The sequence below is a fragment of the Procambarus clarkii genome, chromosome 90 (assembly GCF_040958095.1).
Source record: "Procambarus clarkii isolate CNS0578487 chromosome 90, FALCON_Pclarkii_2.0, whole genome shotgun sequence".
Classification (NCBI taxonomy): Eukaryota; Metazoa; Arthropoda; class Malacostraca; order Decapoda; family Cambaridae; genus Procambarus; species Procambarus clarkii.
Window position 1 is genome coordinate 14,397,286 of NC_091239.1, and position 25,396 is coordinate 14,422,681.

Genomic DNA, 25,396 nt, shown 5'->3' on the forward strand with positions numbered 1-25,396 from the left:
AGCTACTTAGAACAAAACTTCCAAAGTAGCACGGCCTATGGTGAACCCGTAGTGGACTTACCTGGCACAGGAGCGGGGCTGTAACTCCACGGATGATGTAATTAAATTAAAATTTTGCCCCGAGGGGCGAGTTTATTGGGCAGCGCCACTCATCCTGTGAGTGGACACACTGCCATAGTGACAGTATTGGGCAGCGTCACTCATCCTGTGAGTGGACACACCGTCATAGTGACAGTATTGGGCAGCGCCACTCATCCTGTGAGTGGATACACCGCCATAGTGACAGTATTGGGCAGCGCCACTCATCCTGTGAGTGGACACACCGCCATAGTGACAGTATTGGACAGCGCCACTCATCCTGTGAGTGGACACACCGCCATAGTGACAGTATTGGGCAGCGCCACTCATCCCATGAGTGGACACACCGCCATAGTGACAGTATTGGGCAGCGTCACTCGTCCTGTGAGTGGACACACCGCCATAGTGACAGTATTGGGCAGCGCCGCTCATCTTGTGAGTGGACACACCGCCATAGTGACAGTATTGGGCAGCGCCACTCATCTTGTGAGTGGACACACCGCCATAGTGACAGTATTGGGCAGCGCCACTCATCTTGTGAGTGGACACACCGCCATAGTGACAGTATTGGGCAGCGCCACTCATCTTGTGAGTGGACACACCGCCATAGTGACAGTATTGGGCAGCGTCACTCGTCCTGTGAGTGGACACACCGCCATAGTGACAGTATTGGGCAGCGCCACTCATCTTGTGAGTGGACGCACCGCCATAGTGACAGTATTGGGCAGCGCCACTCATCTTGTGAGTGGACACACCGCCATAGTGACAGTATTGGGCAGCGCCACTCATCCTGTGAGTGGACACACCGCCATAGTGACAGTATTGGGCAGCGCCACTCATCTTGTGAGTGGACACACCGCCATAGTGACAGTATTGGGCAGCGCCACTCATCCTGTGAGTGGACACACCGCCATAGTGACAGTATTGGGCAGCGCCACTCATCCTGTGAGTGGACACACCGCCATAGTGACAGTATTGGGCAGCGCCACTCATCCTGTGAGTGGACACACCGCCATAGTGACAGTATTGGGCAGCGCCACTCATCCTGTGAGTGGACACACCGCCATAGTGACAGTATTGGGCAGCGCCACTCATCTTGTGAGTGGACACACCGCCATAGTGACAGTATTGGGCAGCGCTACTCATCCTGTGAGTGGACACACCGCCATAGCAGCATGTACAACACTCCCCAATAGGAAGAAAACCCGCTGAGTTGTTCATCCTGTCACTTGTACCCAGACACAGCTGGGACTTGCTTAACTGTCTCAAGTGAACATCTTTCTCTTATATCCCAAAATCCCCATCATTCTGGCTCGCAGCTGATGCCCTCGACAGAAGCTGTGACAGACATCAGTCATAATCATTACTCAGGAACGACCCACACACACACACCTGAGCCCCAATTACCTACACCAGACACCCGAACGACCCACACACACACACCTGAGTTCAAATTACCTACACCAGACACCCCAACGATAGCGAGGTCTCCCGCTACACAAAGGGTTCTCGCTGATGGAGTCTGCTTCCTGTGGTGACGGAGAATCATCATTACCAGGGCCCAGATGCTCCCTGAATTGCCTAGTTGAATCTTGAAACCATTGTTGATATACACATTAAACTGTGTAACCATCTCATTCAGATTAACTTGGTTAGATGAATTAATTTTGGGGTTCAGTTCAGGAGTTTTGTTCCACCACCGCTCACAGGATGAGTAAGGGTGTCTACCTTCTCTCACAGGATGGGTAAGGGTGTCTACCACCGCTCACAGGATGGGTAAGGGTGTCTACCACCGCTCACAGGATGGGTAAGGGTGTCTACCTCTTCTCACAGGATGAGTAAGGGTGTTTACCTCCTCTCACAGGATGAGTAAGGGTGTCTACCTCTTCTCACAGGATGGGTAAGGGTGTTTACCTCCTCTCACAGGATGGGTAAGGGTGTCTACCTCCTCTCACAGGATGAGTAAGGGTGTCTACCTCTTCTCACAGGATGGGTAAGGGTGTCTACCTCTTCTCACAGGATGGGTAAGGGTGTCTACCTCCTCTCACAGGATGGGTAAGGGTGTTTAGCTCCTCACAGGATGAGTAAGGATGTCTACCACCGCTCACAGGATGGGTAAAAGTGCCCATCAGCGCTGATAGCGGTAGGCTTCTTAACCACGTTCTTCTACTCACTGCTACCATTTCTATGTCACCTGCTGGTCTATTGAGGTCCATAGCAGGTGCTTGAATCCACCCTGGCTAATGATAGGGTTACGCCCTATGGAGGCGTATAATGGCGTATAATTCAACTCAAAAGGGAAGACAATTTTCAAATTCTAATTATGGAAATCACGTCTTAAAATGGCGGCTTCTATTTATGTTAACAAGAAGTTTCAGTTCCTTTATTAATGGGTAACATAAAAGCCCAGAACTTTATAACTAACTTGACTATAAAGTTAAGGAGTGTGGCTTTCTAATGCACCGTAGGTGGGTACAAAATTCATGTGTCCATTTGCGAAACCTGTACATCTTTTCTCACTCATGGCGGCTTTGTTTACAGTTATTCAAAACAGTTTATGAGTTCCGATGCTTTATAAGATGTTCAGAACAGTATTAAACTTGGGTTGTAAAGTTTGGAAACTTGTAAACTGTTTACTAAATGCAAATTGATTTACTGAGAATTATAAACTATATAAATGTAATATTTTTCCCTTGTAAATTGATGTGAATATGATATATTTATTGTATATTATATAATAAAGAAAAAAATATATAAAGACAAGTTGCTGGGATGAGGACGGAGGGAAGGAACGGGGAACAACCACTTACACCATCGGGGATCGAACACCGAACCTGCAAGAAGCTAAACTTTCGCTATTAACGACCAGATCAAAGGGATCTAGGTTATCTTGAGATGATTTCGGAGCTTTTTTAGTGTCCCCGCGGCCCGGTCCTCGACCACGCATCCACCCCCAGGAAGCAGCCCGTGACAGCTGACTAACACCCAGGTACCTATTTTACTGCTAGGTAACAGGAGCATAGGGTGAAAGAAACTCTGCCCATTGTTTCTCGCCGGCGCCTGGGATCGAACCCGGGACCACAGGATCACAAGTCCAGCGTGCTGTCCGCTCGGATGAAGAGTAGGGGTGAACTATCATTATATTTGAAGACCCACTTTTTCTTGTACCTCCTATTTGCCCAACCTATAATTTTCGGCGTGTTTTAATATAATTTCTGAGGTGTTTCTGGCATAAATATTCTATATATTGCAAAAAGATATCTTTTAACATGGCCGCATCTGTAGATAACAAGGTTAATAATAAAAGTATATTGATAACGGAAGATTAGACAGAAATATGTCCATCTTCAAGATGACCCCAAAACTCATTTATATATGTCATGTTTATTGAATGTATATATACCGGAAATAATTTTGGCTAATGAGCACAAATTGTTTATATGTTATCATATAAACCCTATTTTGCTTTTTCGGAAATAGGCTAGAACGCTATTATTAGAGTGGATATCGTTCTTTCACGCTATCCTACCCAGTGTACCCATTAGTAATGGGTGACGTCAATATATAATAATAGGCTATTGTGTCTCTGGATAAACTTATTTGAGTTGGGTTTCGAATCAAATTCCATTTTCGTAAAAAAAATATTGTTAGATGCTTTATTTCATACTAGTGCACTTAACTTTTAATATCAGGTATGTGTATATATGTGTATATATATATATATATATATATATATATATATATATATATATATATATATATATATATATATATATATATATATATATATATATATATATATATATATATATATATATATATATGTCGTACCTAGTAGCCAGAACGCACTTCTCAGCCTACTACGCAAGGCCCGATTTGCCTAGTAAGCCAAGTTTTCATGAATTAATAGGTTTTCGACTACCTAACCTAACCTAACCTAACTTTTTTGGCTACCTAACCTAACGTAACCTATAAAGATAGGTTAGGTTAGGTTAGGTAGGGTTGGTTAGGTTCGGTCATATATCTACGTTAATTTTAACTCCAATAAAAAAAAATTGACCTCATACATAATGAAATGGGTAGCTTTATCATTTCATAAGAAAAAGTTAGAGAAAATATATTAATTCAAATCGGGCCTTGCATAGTAGGCCGAGAAGTGCATTCTGGCTACTAGGTACGACATATATATATATATATATATATATATATATATATATATTCAAAGTATATTTGTTGGTTGGTCAATAAGATAATATGGTTGCCTTAATAACCCTCCAGAGGTTGATAGGCCTTAATAACCCTCCAGTGATTGACAGGCCTTATAGCCAATACCTCCAAACCAAACATATGCAGTTAACTATTTTTTTTAATCTCGTTCACACATATAATTTAATCGGTTATTATTTTTGATGAAACAGCCACAATGTAGGAAATTGAAAGACCTATTTGAAACCTCGAAATCTCTAATGACTAGGCCAATAAATAATGGGTTCCTGATAATGTTTCGTTAAAGCATTCCTTATAATGCACTCAGAGTCTGTCAGTGTAGACTACTTATCACATGTCTCTGTATGACTAACCATCCTGTGTGATGGGGATTTTTAGCCTCACGTAGTTAGCTTTTTGACACAGTGTACTCCCCTTCATATGGGCAGCTGCACAAATGCAGATATACTTAATGGTGTTAATAATTAAAATAATATAAAAGATGAAACTCTTGACAGCATTTTGTATTTCGGGAGTGATCGTATAAGTGTGAGTATGCTGGCACCTTGGCATGCTGGAGCCTGGGTATGCTAACGCCAAGATATGCTGGCAAGGTCCCCGTAGCAAGCAATACAAAAATATTTTTAAGTACACAACGAGAAATTTCAGTAGAGTTCAAAATGATTTTGAATATGTTATTGCATTTTTGTAACGAAACAATTTGCAAGGTTTCCCCTTGCAAGGTATGTTTAACACATCTCTAACCCTGTCCTTGGAGGACAGAAGAAAATGTATATATGCTGATTAGCATTATTAATGTCTGGCCACGTCTGTGGTAGAAAATGTAAATATGCTGGTTAGCATTATTAATGTCTGGCCACGTCTGTGGTAGAAAATGTAAATATGCTGGTTAGCATTGTAAATGTCTGGCCACGTCTGTGGTAGACAATAATAATAATAAAAAAAAGGTTTCCCCTCTAGGCCAACTATTGACCTTTCCCAAGATGCAACCCACAACAGTTGCCTAACTCTCGGCTACCTGTTTTATTGCTAGGTGCAAAAAGTCAATCAGGTACAAGGGAAACATGCCCAAACGTTTCTATCATGGCAGCACCAAGCTCTTGCCTGATCACTGACGATTAAGGACAAGACTCGACTATCAAAGTTCTACAAAAGAAGGCAAGTCAGAGGCTACAGACATGCACATCCCCAGGAAATTTAAGACTTGCTTCGTGCCTGTGTTAGATTACCCTTCAACGACTGGAGATGATTGCAAACTCATGGCTCAACCCAGAAGTTGTTCCTGTAAATTGCTTATTCCCGAGGCAAGTTATGTAAACCAATCACTGAGTAAATAAACCTAGTGAAGCCTTAACCAAGTTTGTATCGTCTACTCCGTCATGTGAAACCCATTACCCCTCAAGTATTTGAACTCGTGTCTGCACGCTAAACCCGTTATCACAAGTAATATCCTGTACCCTTCATTTTTTTTCCTTTCTGAGAACGTGCCATTAGGATGATAACTTTTCATGCCCTCAAAAGATCTGCGGTGTCGTATTTCAACTCCTATTCGTCAAAATTACCTCCTGGAAGTTACAGATGATGAATTTGGAACACGGAGAAGAATGTGTTTCTCGTGAAAGGATGAATAGGCTTCGTTAGCTAGAGTGGGAGATGGGGGGTGGGAAGAGGTGTTTTCTCATGCAATGGTCAGGCTAAGATGGGCAGGCCATTGTTTATTGATGTTTTGAGTCGCTAGACTTATTTATGAAGCCTTTGTTTACAGCATCTGTTGAGTAGGCTATTATGAATATTGGTCACCTGTTGAGTAGGCTATTATGTATATTGGTCACCTGTTGAGTAGGCTATTATGAATATTGGTCACCTGTTGAGTAGGCTATAATGTATATTGGTCACCTGTTGAGTAGGCTATTATGAATATTGGTCACCTGTTGAGTAGGCTATTATGAATATTGGTCACCTGTTGAGTAGGCTATTATGTATATTGGTCACCTGTTGAGTAGGCTATTATGAATATTGGTCACCTGTTGAGTAGGCTATAATGTATATTGGTCACCTGTTGAGTAGGCTATAATGTATATTGGTCACCTGTTGAGTAGGCTATAATGTATATTGGTCACCTGTTGAGTAGGCTATTATGAATATTGGTCACCTGTTGAGTAGGCTATTATGAATATTGGTCACCTGTTGAGTAGGCTATAATGTATATTGGTCACCTGTTGAGTAGGCTATAATGTATATTGGTCACCTGTTGAGTAGGCTATTATGTATATTGGTCACCTGTTGAGTAGGCTATTATGTATTCTGGACACCTGTTGAGTAGGCTATTATGTATTCTGGACACCTGTTGAGTAGGCTATTTTGGACTTTTCCAACTATAAGATGAATTGCGTTCGTAGGTATCTGAGTACGGTTTATATATTCGCATTATTTATGTATACTAATACTGGATGCTTATGCATTCATTTGTATTCATGTGTGTTTATAGTAATGTTTAAAAGTTATTAATATGGATGGATTACGAGAACTTTCAAATCCAGGGATCCCACCACAATGGTTGTACTCTTCAAGTCACTTGTGTTGTCCCGTCTTGAGTACTGCTCAGTACTCACTTCCCCCTTCAGAGCAGGAGAGATTGCTGAAATAGAGGGAATACAGAGAACATATACGGCACGCATAGACGAGATAAAACTCCTAAATTATTGGGATCGTCTCAAAGCTCTCCAAATGTACTCACTAGAAAGGAGACGAGAGAGATACCAAATAATATACACTTGGAAGATACTGGAGGGCCAGGTCCCAAATCTACACAGTAAAATAACAACATACTGGAGTGAACGATATGGAAGAAAATGCAGAATAGAACCAGTGAAGAGCAGAGGTGCCATAGGCACAATCAGAGAACACTGTATAAACATCAGAGGTCCAGTGAAGAGCAGGGGTGCCATAGGCACAATCAGAGAACACTATAAACATCAGAGGTCCAGTGAAGAGCAGAGGTGCCATAGGCACAATCAGAGGACACTGTATGAACATCAGAGGTCCAGTGAAGAGCAGAGGTGCCATAGACACAATCACAGAACACTGTATGAACATCAGAGGTCCAGTGAAGAGCAGAGGTGCCATAGGCACAATCAGAGAACACTGTATGAACATCAGAGGTCCAGTGAAGAGCAGGGGTGCCATAGGCACAATGAGAGGACACTGTATGAACATCAGAGGTCCACGGTTGTTCAACGTCCTCCCAGTGTTCAAGTTCAGAAGCGTCGTTTAACTTGTTTATATACAAATAGTGTACTTGCTTTAAAAACTGTGAGGTGAACTGACTAATATTTGTAAGATGGACTTAAATTTGTATTTTTATTACATGTGTGTGAGATGTATGGAACAACATTTGTGTATTGATGTGTTGAACAATATACAATATGTAAATGCTAAAACGTAATAATAATACACATATGCAGCAGATTAAATTTATATGTAAACAATATTTATACAAGGTAAGTATTACATTACAATAGTATATTTATTTACAGTATAAAAGTATGTAGTATAATATATACTATATATACTGTATATAGTATATATACATAAAATGTATACTGTGCATTATTTAACAAGGGAGAAAAATCACATATTTATTTGATATACTTGTTCAAAGTTAGCCTAATATAATATTCATAGCCTTATATTATTTATTCTTAGTCTAATATACTTTTATTCATGGCCTAATATAATATACTAAGACATTGTTACACCATCTGCTCGCGCACATTATGCACTCCATATATAATTTCTTTCGAAAACTGTTATGGTGTGTTATGGTGCTTCAATTGAACATGCTTCCCTATCCTTATATAACAAATTATGTCTAATATCATATTAACTTTTCTTGCAATTCGTCTTAATATTGACTATTAGAAACTCCACGAGATCGACTATTTGATGCCCTTACCGCACAAGATCATTAAGTAACCGTCAGGTGGAAGGTGGGACTCAGGAGCTTGCGCTCGTCCTCTAGAAGCACATTAAGGCGTGAACAATTAGGCTAGTATACACACACAGAGAGATATACTAATATATGTGTGTATATCACGAAAATAAACACGTGATTAAAAATGTGACAGTGTCAGACCACGGAGGAAAATTGAAACAGGAATTTCTTTAAGTACTTTCGTATATCCTTCTGAAGATGTATTAATATACGAAAGTACTTAAGGAAATTCCTGTTTCAATTTTCCTCCGTGGTCTGACACTGTCATACTAATATATTTAGATATAACATACCTAGATCTATGATTCACACTAATCAAAATTTTCACATTAACTCCATAATATAATTTACGACCGTCACGGAAATAACTGACAGACTAACACCTGCCCGCTAGGAAAAAAAAAACCTTGGCTACTCGTTCGCGTAATTGGGATCCAGTGCGAGCAATTTATATACTCTCATTGGTCACGGCATCAGTGTATATAAATCCTCGGTGATGTATGTTTAATTTCCCCTCTATTGTTGGTATGTGTCCACCAGTCACTGATGATGGAACATACTTTAGTACCGTGTTAGGACCAGGATTATATCACCAGGATTATAAATTGTCAAATTAGCCTCTCAAATCGAAGGGAACTACCCTTTTGTAGGATACCTGGTTGGTGGGGTTCTGGGAGTTGTTCTACTGCCCAAGCCCGGCCCGAGGCCAGGCTTGACTTGTGAGAGTTTGGTCCACCAGGCTGTTGCTTGGAGCGGCCCGCAGGCCCACATATACCTGGTTGATGAGGTTCTGGGAGTTCTTCTACTCCCCAAGCCCGGCCCGAGGCCAGGCTTGACTTGTGAGAGTTTGGTCCACCAGGCTGTTGCTTGGAGCGGCCCGCAGGCCCACATATACCTGGTTGATGGGGTTCTGGGAGTTGTTCTACTCCCCAAGCCCGGCCCGAGGCCAGGCTTGACTTGTGAGAGTTTGGTCCACCAGGCTGTTGCTTTGAGCGGCCCGCAGGCCCACATATACCTGGTTGATGGGGTTCTGGGAGTTCTTCTACTCCCCAAGCCCGGCCCGAGGCCAGGCTTGACTTGTGAGAGTTTGGTCCACCAGGCTGTTGCTTCGTGGACCACCAGCCCGGATGGTCCGGCACTCCTTGAAGGAAACAATCTAGTTTCCTCTTGAAGATGTCCACGGTTGTTCCTGCAATATTTCTGATGCTCGCTGGTAGGACGTTGAACAACCGTGGACCTCTGATGGGTTGGGCGGGATAGGTGAGGGAAGGATGTATCACGGAATCCAATATAGTTAATGTTATTGTGTTGATTTAGGAGCGACGACGATCTATAGTTAATGAGTTTGTAGAGGACAAAGAATTGGCGGTTAAAAGCGATGGCCCGCTTCCTGTTTTCTACGACGCAGTGTACCATCAACAATCTCGTTTTCTTCCCTCCCTCCACCTGTCCCGCCCGAGCTGTCGTTTAGGTCATCAGTGGCAGGACCTACCCAGTAATTATTGCCACTCGGATCTCACGCCCCGGTCATGCTTTAACGTATTTATAACACCTCTCCTCTAATGAATTTGTTAATGTTGGTTTCGGGCGAGTTTTAATGTGCTTTGGAAGAGGGAACCAAGCCCTGTGTACAGGATATTAACCCGGCGAGTTATGGCCGTTTTCGGTGCCTATTGTTTGGCCTTCTGAAGTAGATAAGAACATAAGAACAAAGGCAACTGCAGAAGGCCTATTGGCCCATACGAGGCAGCTCCTATCTATAACCACCCAATCCCACTCAGATTGTATTAATTTGTCTACGCTTATGTTACCCTATACCAACCTTCTTCCTGTGTAATGTATTAAGGTTTATTAATTCTATTAGTTGTATTTTTATATTGGGGTCAAACGTGGATATAAAGTTAGATTCTTTTTATAATAGGGAGTGACTTGGGCTAAGGAACTTGGGTAGGGTGCAGGCGAGGAGTCACAATAACGTGGCTGAAGTATGTTGACCAGACCACACACTAGAAGTTGAAGGGACGACGACGTTTCGGTCCGTCCTGGTTCATTCTCAAGGGTAATGCCTGGGGCAGGTGCTGGAGGAGGCTGTCTTAACTACCATGACGTAGTTAGTGTGAGTTGTTGGGCGGGTAGTCGTCACAGCTGGTAATTAGACATCATTAACAGGCCATGGGATACCTCGCGTGAACCGGTGGTTGGGAAGGGGGGGGGGGGTTAATGAGGGGGATGGGGTGGGGGTCATTAGGTTAGGGGGTGGTGGTGGGGGGGTGTATGGGGCATGTGGGGTAGGGGTGGTAAGAGGTAAGTTGACCCTTATTGTGGTGTCACAAAGCCAGAAACAGCTTCTTGAAACTCTACCCATTTACCTAAGCCCACATCTGCCTCCACCTACCCCCCCTCTTACCCATTCACCCCCACCTATCCCCCTCTTACCCATTCGCCCCCACCTACCCCACTTACCCCAGTTCTCTGAAACACCTCCTCTTCCTAGAGCACCGCTTTCCTAAGGTTTCTCAATGTCAAGAAAACGGTCAATTTAAAGTAGTCTCTCCTAACCTACCAGAGGACCCAAAACAGAAAACGGGACAGTAAGTCACTTTCGCCAGCCGCTTCCATTTTCTAGTACGTAATTTTTTTACCTTATGTAACCCATACGTGCGAAAAGCGACGTTCTATGTAAGAGGACAGGTTGTCTAGAGTGTTTTTCTAGTGCACGTGTACTAACGCCTGTCTTATGTAGTTTTACTCACCTATTTGTGCTTGCGGGGGTTGAGCTCTGGCTCTTTGGTCCCGCCTCTCAACTGTCAATCAACTGGTGTACAGGTTCCTGAGCCTATTGGGCTCTATCATATCTACACTTGAAACTGTGTATGGAGTCAGCCTCCACCACATCACTTCCTAATGCATTCCATTTACTAACTACTCTGACACTGATAAAGTTCTTTCTAATGTCTCTGTGGCTCATGTGGGGTACTCAGCTTCCACCTGTGTCCCCTTGTGCGTGTACCACCCGTGTTAAATAATCCATCCTTGTCCACCCTGTCAATTCCCCTGAGAAATTTGTATGTGGTGATCATGTCTCCCCTAGCTCTTCTGTGTGTGTGTAGCTACGGGGCCACAGACGAGGCCTCTCCATACGGGTCATTAACTCGGTCTGTTGCACTGAAAAACAACATTTGCAAGATATATATGTTTGTCTATTTATTTATATAAATTACAGGCTTATTATCTTGGGGGTACGGGGGCCCATTTTGGCCCCAGCGTGGCCATTAGTGTGAAGATAGAGGGCAGTGGCGGGGATTTCCGCTCTAGTGCCATTACGAGGGTGATTAATGTGCTATAATTACATGGCAAGACCTATGTCTTGTACCAATATTATGTAGGGGATGCTAATTTAATTCCCCGATGGTGCAAGCGTTTGGGCACTGTTTCCTCACTCTGTCCTCATATCTCAGCTCCTTGTCCTCATACCCCAGCTCCTTGTCCTCATATCCCAGCTCCTTGTCCCCATATCCCAGCCCCTTGTCCTCATACCCCAGCTCCTTGTCCTCATATCCCAGCTCCTTGTCCTCATACCCCAGCTCCTTGTCCTCATATCCCAGCTCCTTGTCCCCATATCCCAGCTCCTTGTCCTCATACCCCAGCTCCTTGTCCTCATATCCCAGCTCCTTGTCCTCATACCCCAGCTCCTTGTCCTCATATCCCAGCTCCTTGTCCTCATACCCCAGCTCCTTGTCCTCATATCCCAGCTCCTTGTCCTCATACCCCAGCTCCTTGTCCTCATATCCCATATCTTGTGTGGGGATTTAGCAGGCATTAGTGTGTGTGGAGTTTGAGAATAGTGAATATGCCTCACCATCCACACGTCCAAGACATAACCGGACTGACTTGGATTATAAGATGTAATATAATAAAGATAATTGATAAATACATCCTGTTAGAGTCTGCTTGACCTGTATAATGATGGGAGTGCCAGTTACGCGCACAAAGGCTCATTATATCAAGGGGTATCATTATAGCCCCTGCTGGCCTCTTTGTGTGTGTGCTCTTCAGCCTTCACGTGCCCCCTCCCTCCTCCCCCTGGCTCCCCCTTCCCTATCCCTTTGTCCCTGCCAACCCCATTCCGTGACACGTGTTATTCCATTCCTCTGACCTCTGTTCCGTTTGAGGATAACCTTTCCATTGCCACCGTTTTGCCAGGATAGCGTCTCCTGCTGCCATCATTTCTCGTGTAGTTTGGTTATTTGGTGCGTATGTTCATTGGGGTGTTATCTTTGTAGATATCTTTAATGTCTTGATTATGTCTCTTATGCTCTTTTTTCTTCTCTTCCCCCCCCCCCCCATCACCCCTCCTCTCTCTCACTGTCTCTTTCTCTTCTCTTTCCTCCTCTCCTCTCTCTCTCTCTCTCTCTCTCTCTCTCTCTCTCTCTCTCTCTCTCTCTCTCTCTCTCTCTCTCTCTCTCTCTCTCTCTCTCTCTCTCTCTCTCTCTCTCTCTCCATCCCTCGTCTCATCTCTCGATCTCTTTCTGGCTTTCTGCCCTCTTCCTCTCTTTTATTCCTGTTCTGCTACTTCCATTTACTTTCTTTCTCTCTCTCTCCTCCCTTCTTTCCCTTCGCTTCATTCTCTTTCTTATCTCCTCCTTCCTTAACTACATTCCTATCCCTCCTCTATCCCTCTCTCTTTCTATTCGTTGCTGACACATTTCCTCTTCTGATGTCCTGTTTCTCTGTTCCTTCTGTTTTTCTTTATTAATTTTTACCATCCTCCGCCTGGGGGGTAGGGGGGGATGGGGTTCCTAGGAGCATTTCCTGGGTCCTTCTCTCCTTTTGCCCATTTTCTCCTATTTCAGTTGCCTTTTTGTCCTATTTCCCCCGACGACCCTCAGCCTTTACCCGTCTCAAACCTTTCCTCGGGTACCATCTTTGGGGTTTTTTCTGCGGCCCTTCTCTGTCTCAGCCTCCTTCTCTGTCTCAGCCTCCTTCTCTGTCTCAGCCTCCTTCTCTGTCTCAGCCTCCTTCTCTGTCTCAGCTTCCTTCCCTGTCTCAGCCTCCTTCTCTGTCTCAGCCTCCTTCTCTGTCTCAGCCTCCTTCTCTGTCTCAGCCTCCTTCTCTGTCTCAGCCTCCTTCTCTGTCTCAGCTTCCTTCTCTGTCTCAGCCTCCTTCCTTGTCTCAGCCTCCTTCCCTGTCTCAACCTCCTTCTCTGTCTCAGCCTCCTTCTCTGTCTCAGCCTCCTTCTCTGTCTCAGCCTCCTTCTCTGTCTCAGCCTCCTTCCCTGTCTCAGCCTCCTTCTCTGTCTCAGCCTCCTTCTCTGTCTCAGCCTCCTTCCCTGTCTCAACCTCCTTCTCTGTCTCAGCCTCCTTCTCTGTCTCAGCCTCCTTCTCTGTCTCAGCCTCCTTCCCTGTCTCAGCCTCCTTCCCTGTCTCAGCCTCCTTCCCTGTTTCAGCCTCCTTCTCTGTCTCAGCTTCCTTCCCTGTCTCAGCCTCCTTCTCTGTCTCAGCCTCCTTCTCTGCCTCAGCCTCCTTCACTGTCTCAGCTTCCTTCTCTGTCTCAGCCTCCTTCTCTGTCTCAGCCTCCTTCACTGTCTCAGCTTCCTTCTCTGTCTCAGCCTCCTTCTCTGTCTCAGCCTCCTTCTCTGTCTCAGCCTCCTTCCCTGTCTCAGCCTCCTTCCCTGTCTCAGCCTCCTTCCCTGTCTCAGCCTCCTTCTCTGTCTCAGCTTCCTTCCCTGTCTCAGCCTCCTTCTCTGTCTCAGCCTCCTTCTCTGCCTCAGCCTCCTTCCCTGTCTCAGCCTCCTTCTCTGTCTCAGCCTCCTTCCCTCTTGCCTAGCTCTCCTCTCTTGCCCTCTTCTGTCTGTTCTCTTCTGTCTGTCCTCTTCTGTCTGTCCTCTTCTCTCTGGCCTCTTCTGTCTATCCTCTTCTGTCTGTCCTCTTCTCTCTGTCCTCTTCTCTCTGTCCTCTTCTGTCTGTCCTCTTCTGTCTGTCCTCTTCTGCCTGGCCTCTTCTGTCTGGCCTCTTCTGTCTGGCCTCTTCTCTCTGTCCTCTTCTGTCTGTCCTCTTCTCTCTGTCCTCTTCTGTCTGTCCTCTTCTGTCTGTCCTCTTCTGTCTGTCCTCTTCTGCCTGGCCTCTTCTGTCTGGCCTCTTCTCTCTGGCCTCTTCTCTCTGGCCTCTTCTCTCTGTCCTCTTCTGTCTGTCCTCTTCTCTCTGGCCTCTTCTCTCTGTCCTCTTCTGTCTGTCTTCTTCTGCCTGTCCTCTTCTGCCTGGCCTCTTCTGTCTGGCCTCTTCTCTCTGTCCTCTTCTGTCTGTCCTCTTCTCTCTGTCCTCTTCTGTCTGTCCTCTTCTGTCTGGCCTCTTCTGTCTGTCCTCTTCTCTCTGGCCTCTTCTGTCTGTCCTCTTCTGTCTGTCCTCTTCTGTCTGTCCTCTTCTCTCTGTCCTCTTCTGTCTGTCCTCTTCTGTCTGTCCTCTTCTGTCTGTCCTCTTCTGCCTGGCCTCTTCTGTCTGGCCTCTTCTGTCTGTCCTCTTCTGTCTGTCCTCTTCTCTCTGGCCTCTTCTGTCTGTCCTCTTCTGTCTGTCCTCTTCTGTCTGTCCTCTTCTGTCTGTCCTCTTCTCTCTGGCCTCTTCTGTCTGTCCTCTTCTGTCTGTCCTCTTCTGTCTGTCCTCTTATGTCTGTCCTCTTCTGTCTGTCCTCTTCTCTCTGGCCTCTTCTGTCTGTCCTCTTCTGTCTGTCCTCTTCTCTCTCGCGTCACTTTTCTTGTCCTCTCCACACTCCCCCCCCCTCTCTCTTCTTCTCCCCCCCATGGTCCCCTCCCCATCTCTCCCCACCCACCCCCTCCCCACGTCCTTGAAGGGGGGGGGGGCCTGGGGGTGCCCTGGGGGGGTGTCTGGGGCTCATCATGTATCAGTTAATTACAATAAATTTGCTGTTCTTAAAAAGCTCAATTGGCCTTAGTGATACTGTTATGAAGAGCCGGATAAGGCGGTGGGGAGCCGGATAAGGGGGTGGAGGGCCGGGTAAAAAGGGGGTAGTGAAATTAAGGTAGGCGCCCCCTTCCCCCACCACACAACACTCCCCCTCCTCCCCTACACCAAACCTCACGTCGCTTTAAGACAGGAGAGTTTAGGAGGGACATGATCACCACATACAAGATTCTCAGAGGAATTGATAGGGTAGATAAAGACAGTCTATTTAACACAAGGGGCACACGCACAAGGGGACACAGGTGGAAACTGAGTGCCCAAATGAGCCACAGAGATATTAGAAAGAACTTTTTTAGTGTCAGAGTGGTTGACAAATGGAATGCATTAGGCAGTAATGTGGTGGAGGCTGACTCCATACACAGTTTCAAGTGTAGATATGATAGAGCCCAGTAGGCTCAGGAACCTGTACACCTGCACAAGGGGACACAGGTGGAAACTGAGTGCCCAAATGAGCCACAGAGATGTTAGAAAGAACTTTTTTAGTGTCAGAGTGGTTGACAAATGGAATGCATTAGGAAGTGATGTGGTGGAGGCTGACTCCATACACAGTTTCAAGTGTAGATATGATAGAGGTTCAGGCTCAGGAACCTGTACACCAGTTGATTGAGGGTTGAGAGGCGGGACCAAAGAGCCAGAGCTCAACCCCCGCAAGCACAACTAGGTGAATTAGGCTAGTACATGTTCACTCCCTCCCCCACCCCACACCACCGTCCATATGGTAAGATAATTCGCCTATTAATCGAGGCTGTGCTAATCAAGAAGGGTGGCAGGTGGGTGCGTAACTCAGGCTGGCGTAGAGGGGCTCCACCCTATACTCCTCTTATCTCACCCCCAGGCGTACGTCGGCGTCTGCTACAGGCGTACGTCGGCGTCTACTACAGGTGTACGTCAGCGTCTACTACAGACGTACATCGGCGTCTACTACAGGCGTACGTCGGTGTCTACTACAGGCGTACGTCGGCGTCTACTACAGGCTTATATTCATGCCTGTCTCCTGTTTGCGTATATTCTTGTCTGCCTGTCACCACGTGTACGTAATTACGAACACCAATGTGTTCGAACACGCACTTACAGGCGGCTGTTTTAACCTACTGGTTTATCACGCACGTTGTCAGGTGTGTCTCCAGGTGTGGGAGATCACAGGTGTGTGTGCGACATCTGTGAAGACAGGTGTTCCGGAGGCAGTAGGTCATATGTCCTCACTCCTGATGAAGGTATTGACCTTGAAGCTGATATATATATATATATATATATATATATATATATATATATATATATATATATATATATATATATATATATATATATATATATATATATATATATATATATATGTCGTACCTAGTAGCCAGAACTCACTTCTGAGCCTACTATGCAAGGCCCGATTTGCCTAATAAGCCAAGTTTTCATGAATTAATTGCTTTTCGACTACCTAACCTACCTAACCTAACCTAACCTAACATTTTCGGCTACCTAACCTAACCTAACCTATAAAGATAGGTTAGGTTAGGTTAGGTAGGTTAGGTAGTCGAAAAGCAATTAATTCATGAAAACTTGGCTTATTAGGCAAATCGGGCCTTGCATAGTAGGCTCAGAAGTGAGTTCTGGCTACTAGGTACGACATATATATATATATATATATATATATATATATATATATATATATATATATATATATATATATATATATATATATATATATATATATATATATATCAGCTTCAAGGTCAATACCTTCATCAGGAGTGAGGACATATGACCTACTGCCTCCGGAACACCTGTCTTCACAGATGTCGCACACACACCTGTGATAAAGATAGGTTAGGTTAGGTTAGGTAGGGTTGGTTAGGTTCGGTCATATATCTAAGTTAATTTTAACTCCAATAAAAAAAAATTGACCTCTTACATAATGAAATGGGTTGCTTTATCATTTCATAAGAAAAAAATTAGAGAAAATATATTAATTCATGAAAACTTGGCTTATTAGGCAAATCGGGCCATGCATTGTAGGCTGAAAAGTGAGTTCTGGCTACTAGGTACGACATATATATATATATATATATATATATATATATATATATATATATATATATATATATATATATATATATATATATATATATATATAGGGCCTTATAGACCCTAGCTAGATAGCGGGCCCCCGCGCAGACAGTAATGGCTGCCTCCATCTCTAACTGGACGCTAATTCGCGTCCTCCCGGTGGATCCCGATGCTAAATTATTCACAGCGGAGGTTACATGCCACAAATTCAATTCGCCCAGACAATTATCAGCGATTAATAGCCTGTAATATGGAGCTAAAAAAAAGTTGCAGAAAGTTGGGGGCCCCCATAGGCAAGGGCGGTTAGTTTACGAGCCGCGCGACCGCCAGCTGATAGTCAGAAACCGCGTTTTTTTTTTTTTTTTTTTTACCGGTTTCATAAGGGATTTCGATTTGCAGTGTTGCGGAGGATGTTGTTTATTGGGATTTAGATGGTAACTTTTGGGTGGTATGATGACATTCCTCTGGAATTGTATGTGATTTACGGGGGCTATGAGATGTGGATTTCAGGGTGTGTTAAGTGCCTAAGGGTGTGTTAAGCGGCCTAGGGTGTGTTAAGCGGCCTAGGGTGTGTGTTGGTTGGTGAAGTGCTTTCTTGTGTGGTGAATGTCCGCCCTTTCTCACTATCTTCTCCTCCTCCCCCCCCCCCCCCCCCCGCCCCGTCAACCTTTGTCATCATCCTGTCAATCAACATGTCAGGTGTTTGTATCATCCGGGTAGGTGGTGTTGCGAGTCAGGTATGTGGGTGTGGTGATAATTGAGGCTGTGAGTCAGGTGTAGCCATCGAGACATATGACTCAATTAAGCATTGTAGCTCATTTCTCAACCATTGGTTTGGTGGTGACTGATGGCTATTGACTGGTCCCTGAGTGATATTTAGGTATCTGCTTGGATTGTGAACTTGGTTAGTGGGTGGGGGGGGGGAAGAGGGAGGGGGAGGATCATTGTGGTACAAAGTCCCCCTTCCCCCTTCCCCCATTTCCCCTCCTCTCCCATCTCTTCCTCTACCTTTATAATGTGGGGTTCAGTTCCTGAACCCATTATGCGCCTTTGTATCCCCTTTCCACCACCGCCCATCCCATTCAAGTCAGTGTGCTGTGTTATAGAGCACCTTTGTATCGGCATGTTCCGTGGCTCAATAACACGACCATTAGCGAAGGGTAGTACGACCTGAACACCTCGTTCAGTTGACAGGTTGAACTACCCAGCGGGTAGTTCAACAGAGGGAGCCGGTCGGCCGAGCGGACAGCATGCTGGACTTGTGATCCTGTGGTAACGGGTTCGATCCCGGGCGCCGGCGAGAAACAATGGGCAAAAGTTTCTTTCATCCTATGCCCCCTGTTACCTAGCAGTAAAATAGGTACCTGGGTGTTAGTCAGCTGTCACGCACTGCTTCCTGATCGAGGACCGGGCCGCGGGGACACTAAAGCCCCGAAATCATCTCAAGATAACCTTAAGATAACCTCCTACCACCACCAAAAAATTGTCTGTACCAAATATTCTTATAAATTGTGCGCCGGTTTAAAGAGGCGCATCAATTGAACTTGTTGACATTTTGGATCACATAAGGTGATTGATCAGCTTGTAGTGAATGCAGCTCTCATACACTTAACACAGTCTTCACAAAACTTGATAGTTTTTTGTGTGTGTACCTTCTATGATGCTTAGTCGTTGGACAAACATTCTAAATTTCTACGTTCTAGATGTAAATCTAGATTACAATGTATATAATTATGATTATTAAATGGTATTCTATTATGTATATATATATATATATATATATATATATATATATATATATATATATATATATGAAAAGAATAGAATTTTCCAGCTATCTCCCAGAGAAACCTGTGTAAATTAGTGGAAAAAGAAATTCTTCCATTCCCTCCCACAGTATGCCGAAGGTTCTTGGTAAAATAATGTTTATGCAAATCACATCCTATCTCAGATGAGATAGAGAAGCTGCTGGACAACTACCGGAAGGTCTTAGCCTTGCTGTGAATAGCCACGGCGGCGCCCCCAAGCCACCGGAGTGCCCCAACGTCCCTCTCTAAGCTAAACATTTGTACAGGGATCTAAGTCCTCTTCAGATGCCTTATCTTAGGGTAGCTTCCGGTTTCCTATTTGGTGATCCCATTTTTGGCGAATCCGATAAATGGGATAATGACAGAGGGGCGGTGGAGTGGGACCTTCCCTCTCATGGAAGAGGGCGGGTAGGAGAGAGAGGGACCCTAAGAGCCCTTGGGGACCCCTTTCTCCAACTTTCTTGCGACCAGTCTCTATTATTGCTATCAGGGGTCGCTTAGATATTATCTCTGAAGGGATTAGGATCACTGTAGCGGACTATGTTAGAGGGTTATCTTATCTTGAGGTTATCTTAAGATGATTTCGGGGCTTAGCGTCCCCGCGGCCCGATCCTCGACCAGGTCTTCTTTTTATTACACATCCCCAGGAAGCAGCTTGTAGCAGCTGTCTAACTCCCAGGTACCTATTTACTGCTAAGTGAACAAGGGCATCAGGGTGAAAGAAACATTTTGCCCATTTGTCTCCGCCTCCACCGGGGATCGAACCGGGAACCTCAGGACTACGAATCCGAAGCGCTGTCCACTCAGCTGTCAGGGTGTGTTAACATGGGCACCCTAAGGGTTCAGCTCCTCTCCATATTCCTCTACGTAAAGAATGCAACTGTTCATGTAGCCAGCAACGTACTAAAGCAACCCCATCTAACCTATTGAAATTGAAATAAGTTTATTGAGGTAAAATACACACAAAGGGATGAGGTAGCTCAAGCTATTCTCACCCCCCTTTGCTCACAATACTCACCCCTTTGCTTAGCTCACTCACCCCTTTTCACCCCTTTGCTTAGCCCTCCAAGGACCAGCCCCGTTCCTAGCCCTCCAAGGACCAGCCCCGTTCCTAGCCCTCCAAGGACCAGCCCCGTTCCTAGCCCTCCAAGGACCACCCCCGTTCCTAGCCCTTCAAGGACCAGCCCCGTTCCTAGCCCTCCAAGGACCAGCCCCGTTCCTAGCCCTCCAAGGACCACCCCCGTTCCTAGCCCTCCAAGGACCAGCCCCGTTCCTAGCCCTCCAAGGACCAGCCCCGTTCCTAGCCCTCCAAGGACCAGCCCCGTTCTCTTGCTTTGTCACTTCGGAAAAGCAGAAACAAATTCAATCTTTAAACCCAACCACAAGCTTATGAACCCAACCAACCCACCTAACCCCATCAAGTTCAATGCATAGAAAACGTAAATATTTCAGATCCTGTGTTATTAATACATTTTTTTTAGCGAATTGGGCCGTAAAAAAAAATTGCGACGTATTTTATGAGAGTCGAAGAGAGTTTGTTTACTCAAGTTGAGGGCATCAACTTGGGTATAAGTTATGCATGAGTTGGTCTGGGGTATAATAATGTGTGTTCTGGGATCACTTAAACTGTGAAGGGGCACAGTGTGATATCAGAGATATCACACTGATATCATTCATTCAGATATCATTAGATATCAGATATCATTCTCCGCCTCCAAGGTTGACCCTGTGTTGAGGAGCAAACAGTGCATAATTAGCTGTTGGTTTAATTACTGGGGATAATGAGGTACATTTCATGCAGGCTAATTTAAGTGTGTGGGGGCGACAGCGTGTGTGGTCCTTTCGGTGTGGTCTGAAAGTATGGTCTGAAAGTATGGTCTGAAAGTATGGTCTGAAAGTGTGGTCTGAAAGTATGGTCTGAAAGTGTGGTCTGAAAGTATGGTCTGAAAGTGTGGTCTGAAAGTATGGTCTGAAAGTATGGTCTGAAAGTATGGTCTGAAAGTATGGTCTGAAAGTATGGTCTGAAAGTATGGTCTGAAAGTGTGGTCTGAAAGTGTGGTCTGAAAGCGTGGTCTGAAAGTATGGTCTGAAAGCGCGGTCTGAAAGTATGGTCTGAAAGTATGGTCTCTAGTCTGAAAATAGTATTTGGTCTTGATTTCCTTAATTTATGTAACTCATTTTTTTCAGGTCTTCCTCATAAATAACTATAGTTCTTTAAGCAACTGTTTGGTCAAACGTACTTGACGGTTCGACCCTCAAAAAATTGCAATGTTAATATTGCAATTTATCTACTTTATCTACTACTATAATTTATCTACTTTATAATTTGTATTCAAGTGGAATACAAATTATTAAGTAGATAGAGAACCCAACCTGTCAACACAATCCTAAGCCTAATATATGCTTTTCTTTAGGCCTAATATAATATATATGCTATACTAGGTCTAGGATTTTTTTTTTAATAATGTGTTGTATCCTCGACAAAATAAATTATAAGAGGTCATTTTCTGACCAAATAGTTGCTATAATTTCTGAAATTGTTGGAGGGGTTTATTTTTTATTTTTTTTTGGTTGCATTTCATGATTTCAAAATTTGCAATATGTCTTCTGTGTTCGAACGTATGAACAAGTAATTAAATACTCCTTCTGACTTTCCAGTACGATCATTATTTGTTCATTTGAACAAATGAACAAACATTTGTTCGTTGAACATTTCCTTTGTAATGTCTGAGACTTTATGTAACATAAAGTTTCAGGCGGAACGCATAAATGGTTTACTAAAAAAATCACTGGCCTGTAATTTATAAGTTACCCCTATAATTTATGCTAATATTTCTTGGGATGGGGAATTATAGGTACAGGTGATATGGGGATAGGGGGAGACATGCCTCAGTCATAACCTTTTGTCATCTCTCGCATCAACAACCCTTCACTTTTGTCCCTTGATATATGATATCCGGCCTTTTCTGTGTTATCTAGGAGGAGCATTAGTCGTGTTTGCGCACGCCCGCACGCATGTCTAGGGAGCCGGTGGTCGAGCGGACAGCACGTTGTACACGTGATTCTGTGGTCCCGGGTTCGGTCCCTGGCGCCGGCGAGAAACAATGGGCAGAGTTTCTTTGACTCTTTGCCCTTGTTACCTAGCAGTAAATAGGTACCTGGGAGTTAGTCAGCTGTCACGGGCTGCTTCCTGGGGTGTGTGTGGGTGTGGGAAAAAAAGTGGTAGTAGAAACAGTTGATTGACAGTTGACAGGCGGGCCGAAAGAGCAGAGCTCAACCCCCGCAAGCACAACTAGGTGAATACAACTAGGTGAACACATACACACACACACACACACACACATATACACACACACACACACACACACACACACACACACACACACACACACACACACACACAGGGATCCTGTGTGGGTCGATCCTGCTTAGGCGGGATCCAAGAGTCAATGCTCGATCCTGCAAGCACAAATAGGTGAGTACACACACACACACACACACACACACACACACACACACACACACACACACACACACACACACACACACACACACACACACACACACACACACACACGTGTCCAAAGAGGCGAAGATCAGCCCCCGCGCGCCCAATCAGGTGAACACCATGCAAGGTGATGGAGAAGATTGTGAGGGAAAAAGCTAGTAGAGTATCTGGATATAAAGAATATGATAGTGAACCTATCACCACAACATGGGTTCAGGGATGGCAAATCCTGCCTCACAAGTTTAATAAAATCCTATGACGAGGCGACAGAAATAAGCCAACAGAGAGAAGGTTGGGAAGGTTGGGGTAGACTGCATATTTTTGGATTGCCAGAAAGCCATTGACACAGTAAGAGATCAGTGTTTTGTAAGGTATGGCTTCCATACCGGTACTGCATATTGCAGTACTGGTATGACGTAGGTTGCTTAGGTACCCCTAACAAGGCAATTTATGTTAAATTGCTCCCTCGCCAGCATTAGTTATTCACAATGGAAATACTGTATGGCGTTTATTAGAGTGTAATTGACAGACTTAACTGAGAAAATTAAGATAAAGGAATTCAAATATGGCGACTCGAAGGGTAACCTCATTGTACGTTTCGATGGGATAAGATGAGAATCGAGATGGACGCTGATTGGTCGAGATGCCAGCTATGATGAGAGTATCAGCCTGTGATTGGTCGGATACGTATCGCCGCCCCTTTGTTAGAAAATAGAAACCCTTGGGTCGATAAAGGCGGCTTATTCACAGCCATAAAGGCTAATGGATGGGACAGAGAGGGAAGGATATATATTATGGGTAATAGGGAGGTGTCTTGTCTTCATAGGAGTGTGAGGAAGATGACAGGAAACACAAATGACACATGACACTGCAGGACACATGCCCCTGTGTCACTTGCCATCCCGAGAAATGCTGATTTGACTGACATAACTCTTGACACACACTGTGTAACCCTTCATATAGTCTAGGGCAGGTGTATAAATGTCCAGGTACCTTAGTATCACACACCTGGCTCTTGACACACACTGTATAACCCTTCATATAGTCTAGGGCAGGTGTATAAATGTCCAGGTACCTTAGTATCACACACCTGGCTCTTGACACACACTGTGTAACCCTTCATATAGTCTAGGGCAGGTGTATAAATGTCCAGGTACCTTAGTATCACACACCTGGCTCTTGACACACACTGTGTAACCCTTCATATAGTCTAGGGCAGGTGTATAAGTGTCCAGGTGCCTTAGTATCACACACCTGGCTCTTGACACACACTGTGTAACCCTTCATATAGTCTAGGGCAGGTGTATAAGTGCTGATATACCTAAGCATATTAATTAAAGAGGCGAAGACGTGACTGTAGATGATAAGAACTGTTGCACCTCACAGGTGACGCTAACATGCTCTGGCTTGATGACATCCGGTGATAAGGGAGCAAGATAACAGCCAACCCCTTCCTTAGTCTTGCCTTGATATCCACCAGCCTTAACTTCCCACCCCCACCTTATTTTTATCCCCACCTTATTCTTACCTTCCTCACCACCTTCGTATGCACCTCTACTACCTTACCCATCGTCAACACCTCCACCTTACCCATCATTGCCCGCTGCCCCATCTCGTCTAGGTAAGCCTCGTCTCTATTCTATTACAGCTGGCCGCCAATTTCAGATCTGCTGTGCGGTACAGAGTTTATACATCAAGCCCGGTGGTTCCCTCTTGTCTGGTCTGAGCTGTATTGACCCTAGGAGTGATTGTGTGTGAGTGTTCGCTTTGTTACTGATGGTGCTGCCCTAATAGTGTTCCCTGATGATGAATAACATCGTTTCCTGTTGTATAATAATAATGATTTATTATAATACAATAGTAGTTTATTAGTGTTGGAAATTTCCAACACCTGTGCTGTTTTTCTCCACTCCAATTATGTCGCGGTGGGTTTGGGGTTTTTGGTCGGTTCTAATTGGTTTATACTATTTGTCTTGCGTTTATACTGGCTTTCTTCTCTCTTGCTTCTTTACTGGCTTTCTTCTCTCTCCTGCTTCTGTATTTACTATTTGTGCCTGGAGGGTCGAGGGGAGGGAGGGAATTATCAAGGGAAAGCTCCAAGCCATGGCGACTATGTAGCACTTGGAAGGGGTCAGGATAAGGATTTGGGATGGGACGGGGGGAAAGGAATGGTGCCCAACCACTTGTGGACGGTCGGGGATTGAACGACGACCTTGCCTCCTTGCGGAGCTTGCCTCTCAACTGTCAATCAACTGGTGTACAGGTTCCTGAGCCTATTGGGCTCTATCATATCTACACTTGAAACTGTGTATGGAGTCAGCCTCCACCACATCACTTCCTAATGCATTCAGTTAACTACTGTGACACTGAAAAAGTTCTTTCTAACGTCCCTGTGGCTCACTTGGGTACTCAGTCTCCACCTGTGTCCCCTTGTTCGTGTCCCACCCGTTGTGTGTGATTGGGGGTGAGGGGGGCGGGGGGGCGGGGGCAGCAAACACCCTTCTCTGTGGGGTGACGCTCACCCTTTCTTAAAATCACACCACACTATGTGCCCACCTTTCACCTGTCACTCAGCTGTGTGTTTGTCAGCTCCCCCCTGTCTCATTATACCCGAGCCGCCACCTTTCTCACCTCCGTGTCGCTCTCACACACTCTCTCTCTCTCACACACTCTCTCTCTCTCTCTCTCTCTCTCTCTCTCTCTCTCTCTCTCTCTCTCTCTCTCTCTCTCTCTCTCTCTCTCTCTC

At 44.8% G+C, this 25,396-nt stretch overlaps 1 protein-coding gene across 1 annotated transcript; it reads right to left on the bottom strand.

Annotated features, from left to right (window-relative positions):
* Nucleotides 1-13,200: 13,200 nt before the first annotated feature.
* On the bottom strand, nt 13,201-24,262 carry LOC138359417 (serine-aspartate repeat-containing protein I-like). Its single transcript, XM_069318553.1, has 2 exons — nt 24,217-24,262; nt 13,201-14,078 (listed from the first exon to the last, which is right to left on the bottom strand). The coding sequence occupies exons 1-2, from the start codon at nt 24,260-24,262 to the stop codon at nt 13,201-13,203; spliced, it is 924 nt and encodes a 307-aa protein (XP_069174654.1).
* Between the last annotated feature and the right edge of the window lie 1,134 nt (nt 24,263-25,396).

Bases quoted from the DNA above. Each gene is read 5' to 3' on its own strand.
- LOC138359417 (XM_069318553.1), bottom strand. From the start codon at position 24,262: ATGGGGCAGCGGGCAATGATGGGTAAGGTGGAGGTGTTGACGATGG. The intron at 14,079-24,216 runs GTAAGGTAGTAG...AGGCTGAGACAG, and splicing joins GGTGGAGGTGTTGACGATGG to GGAAGGAGGCTGAGGCAGAG.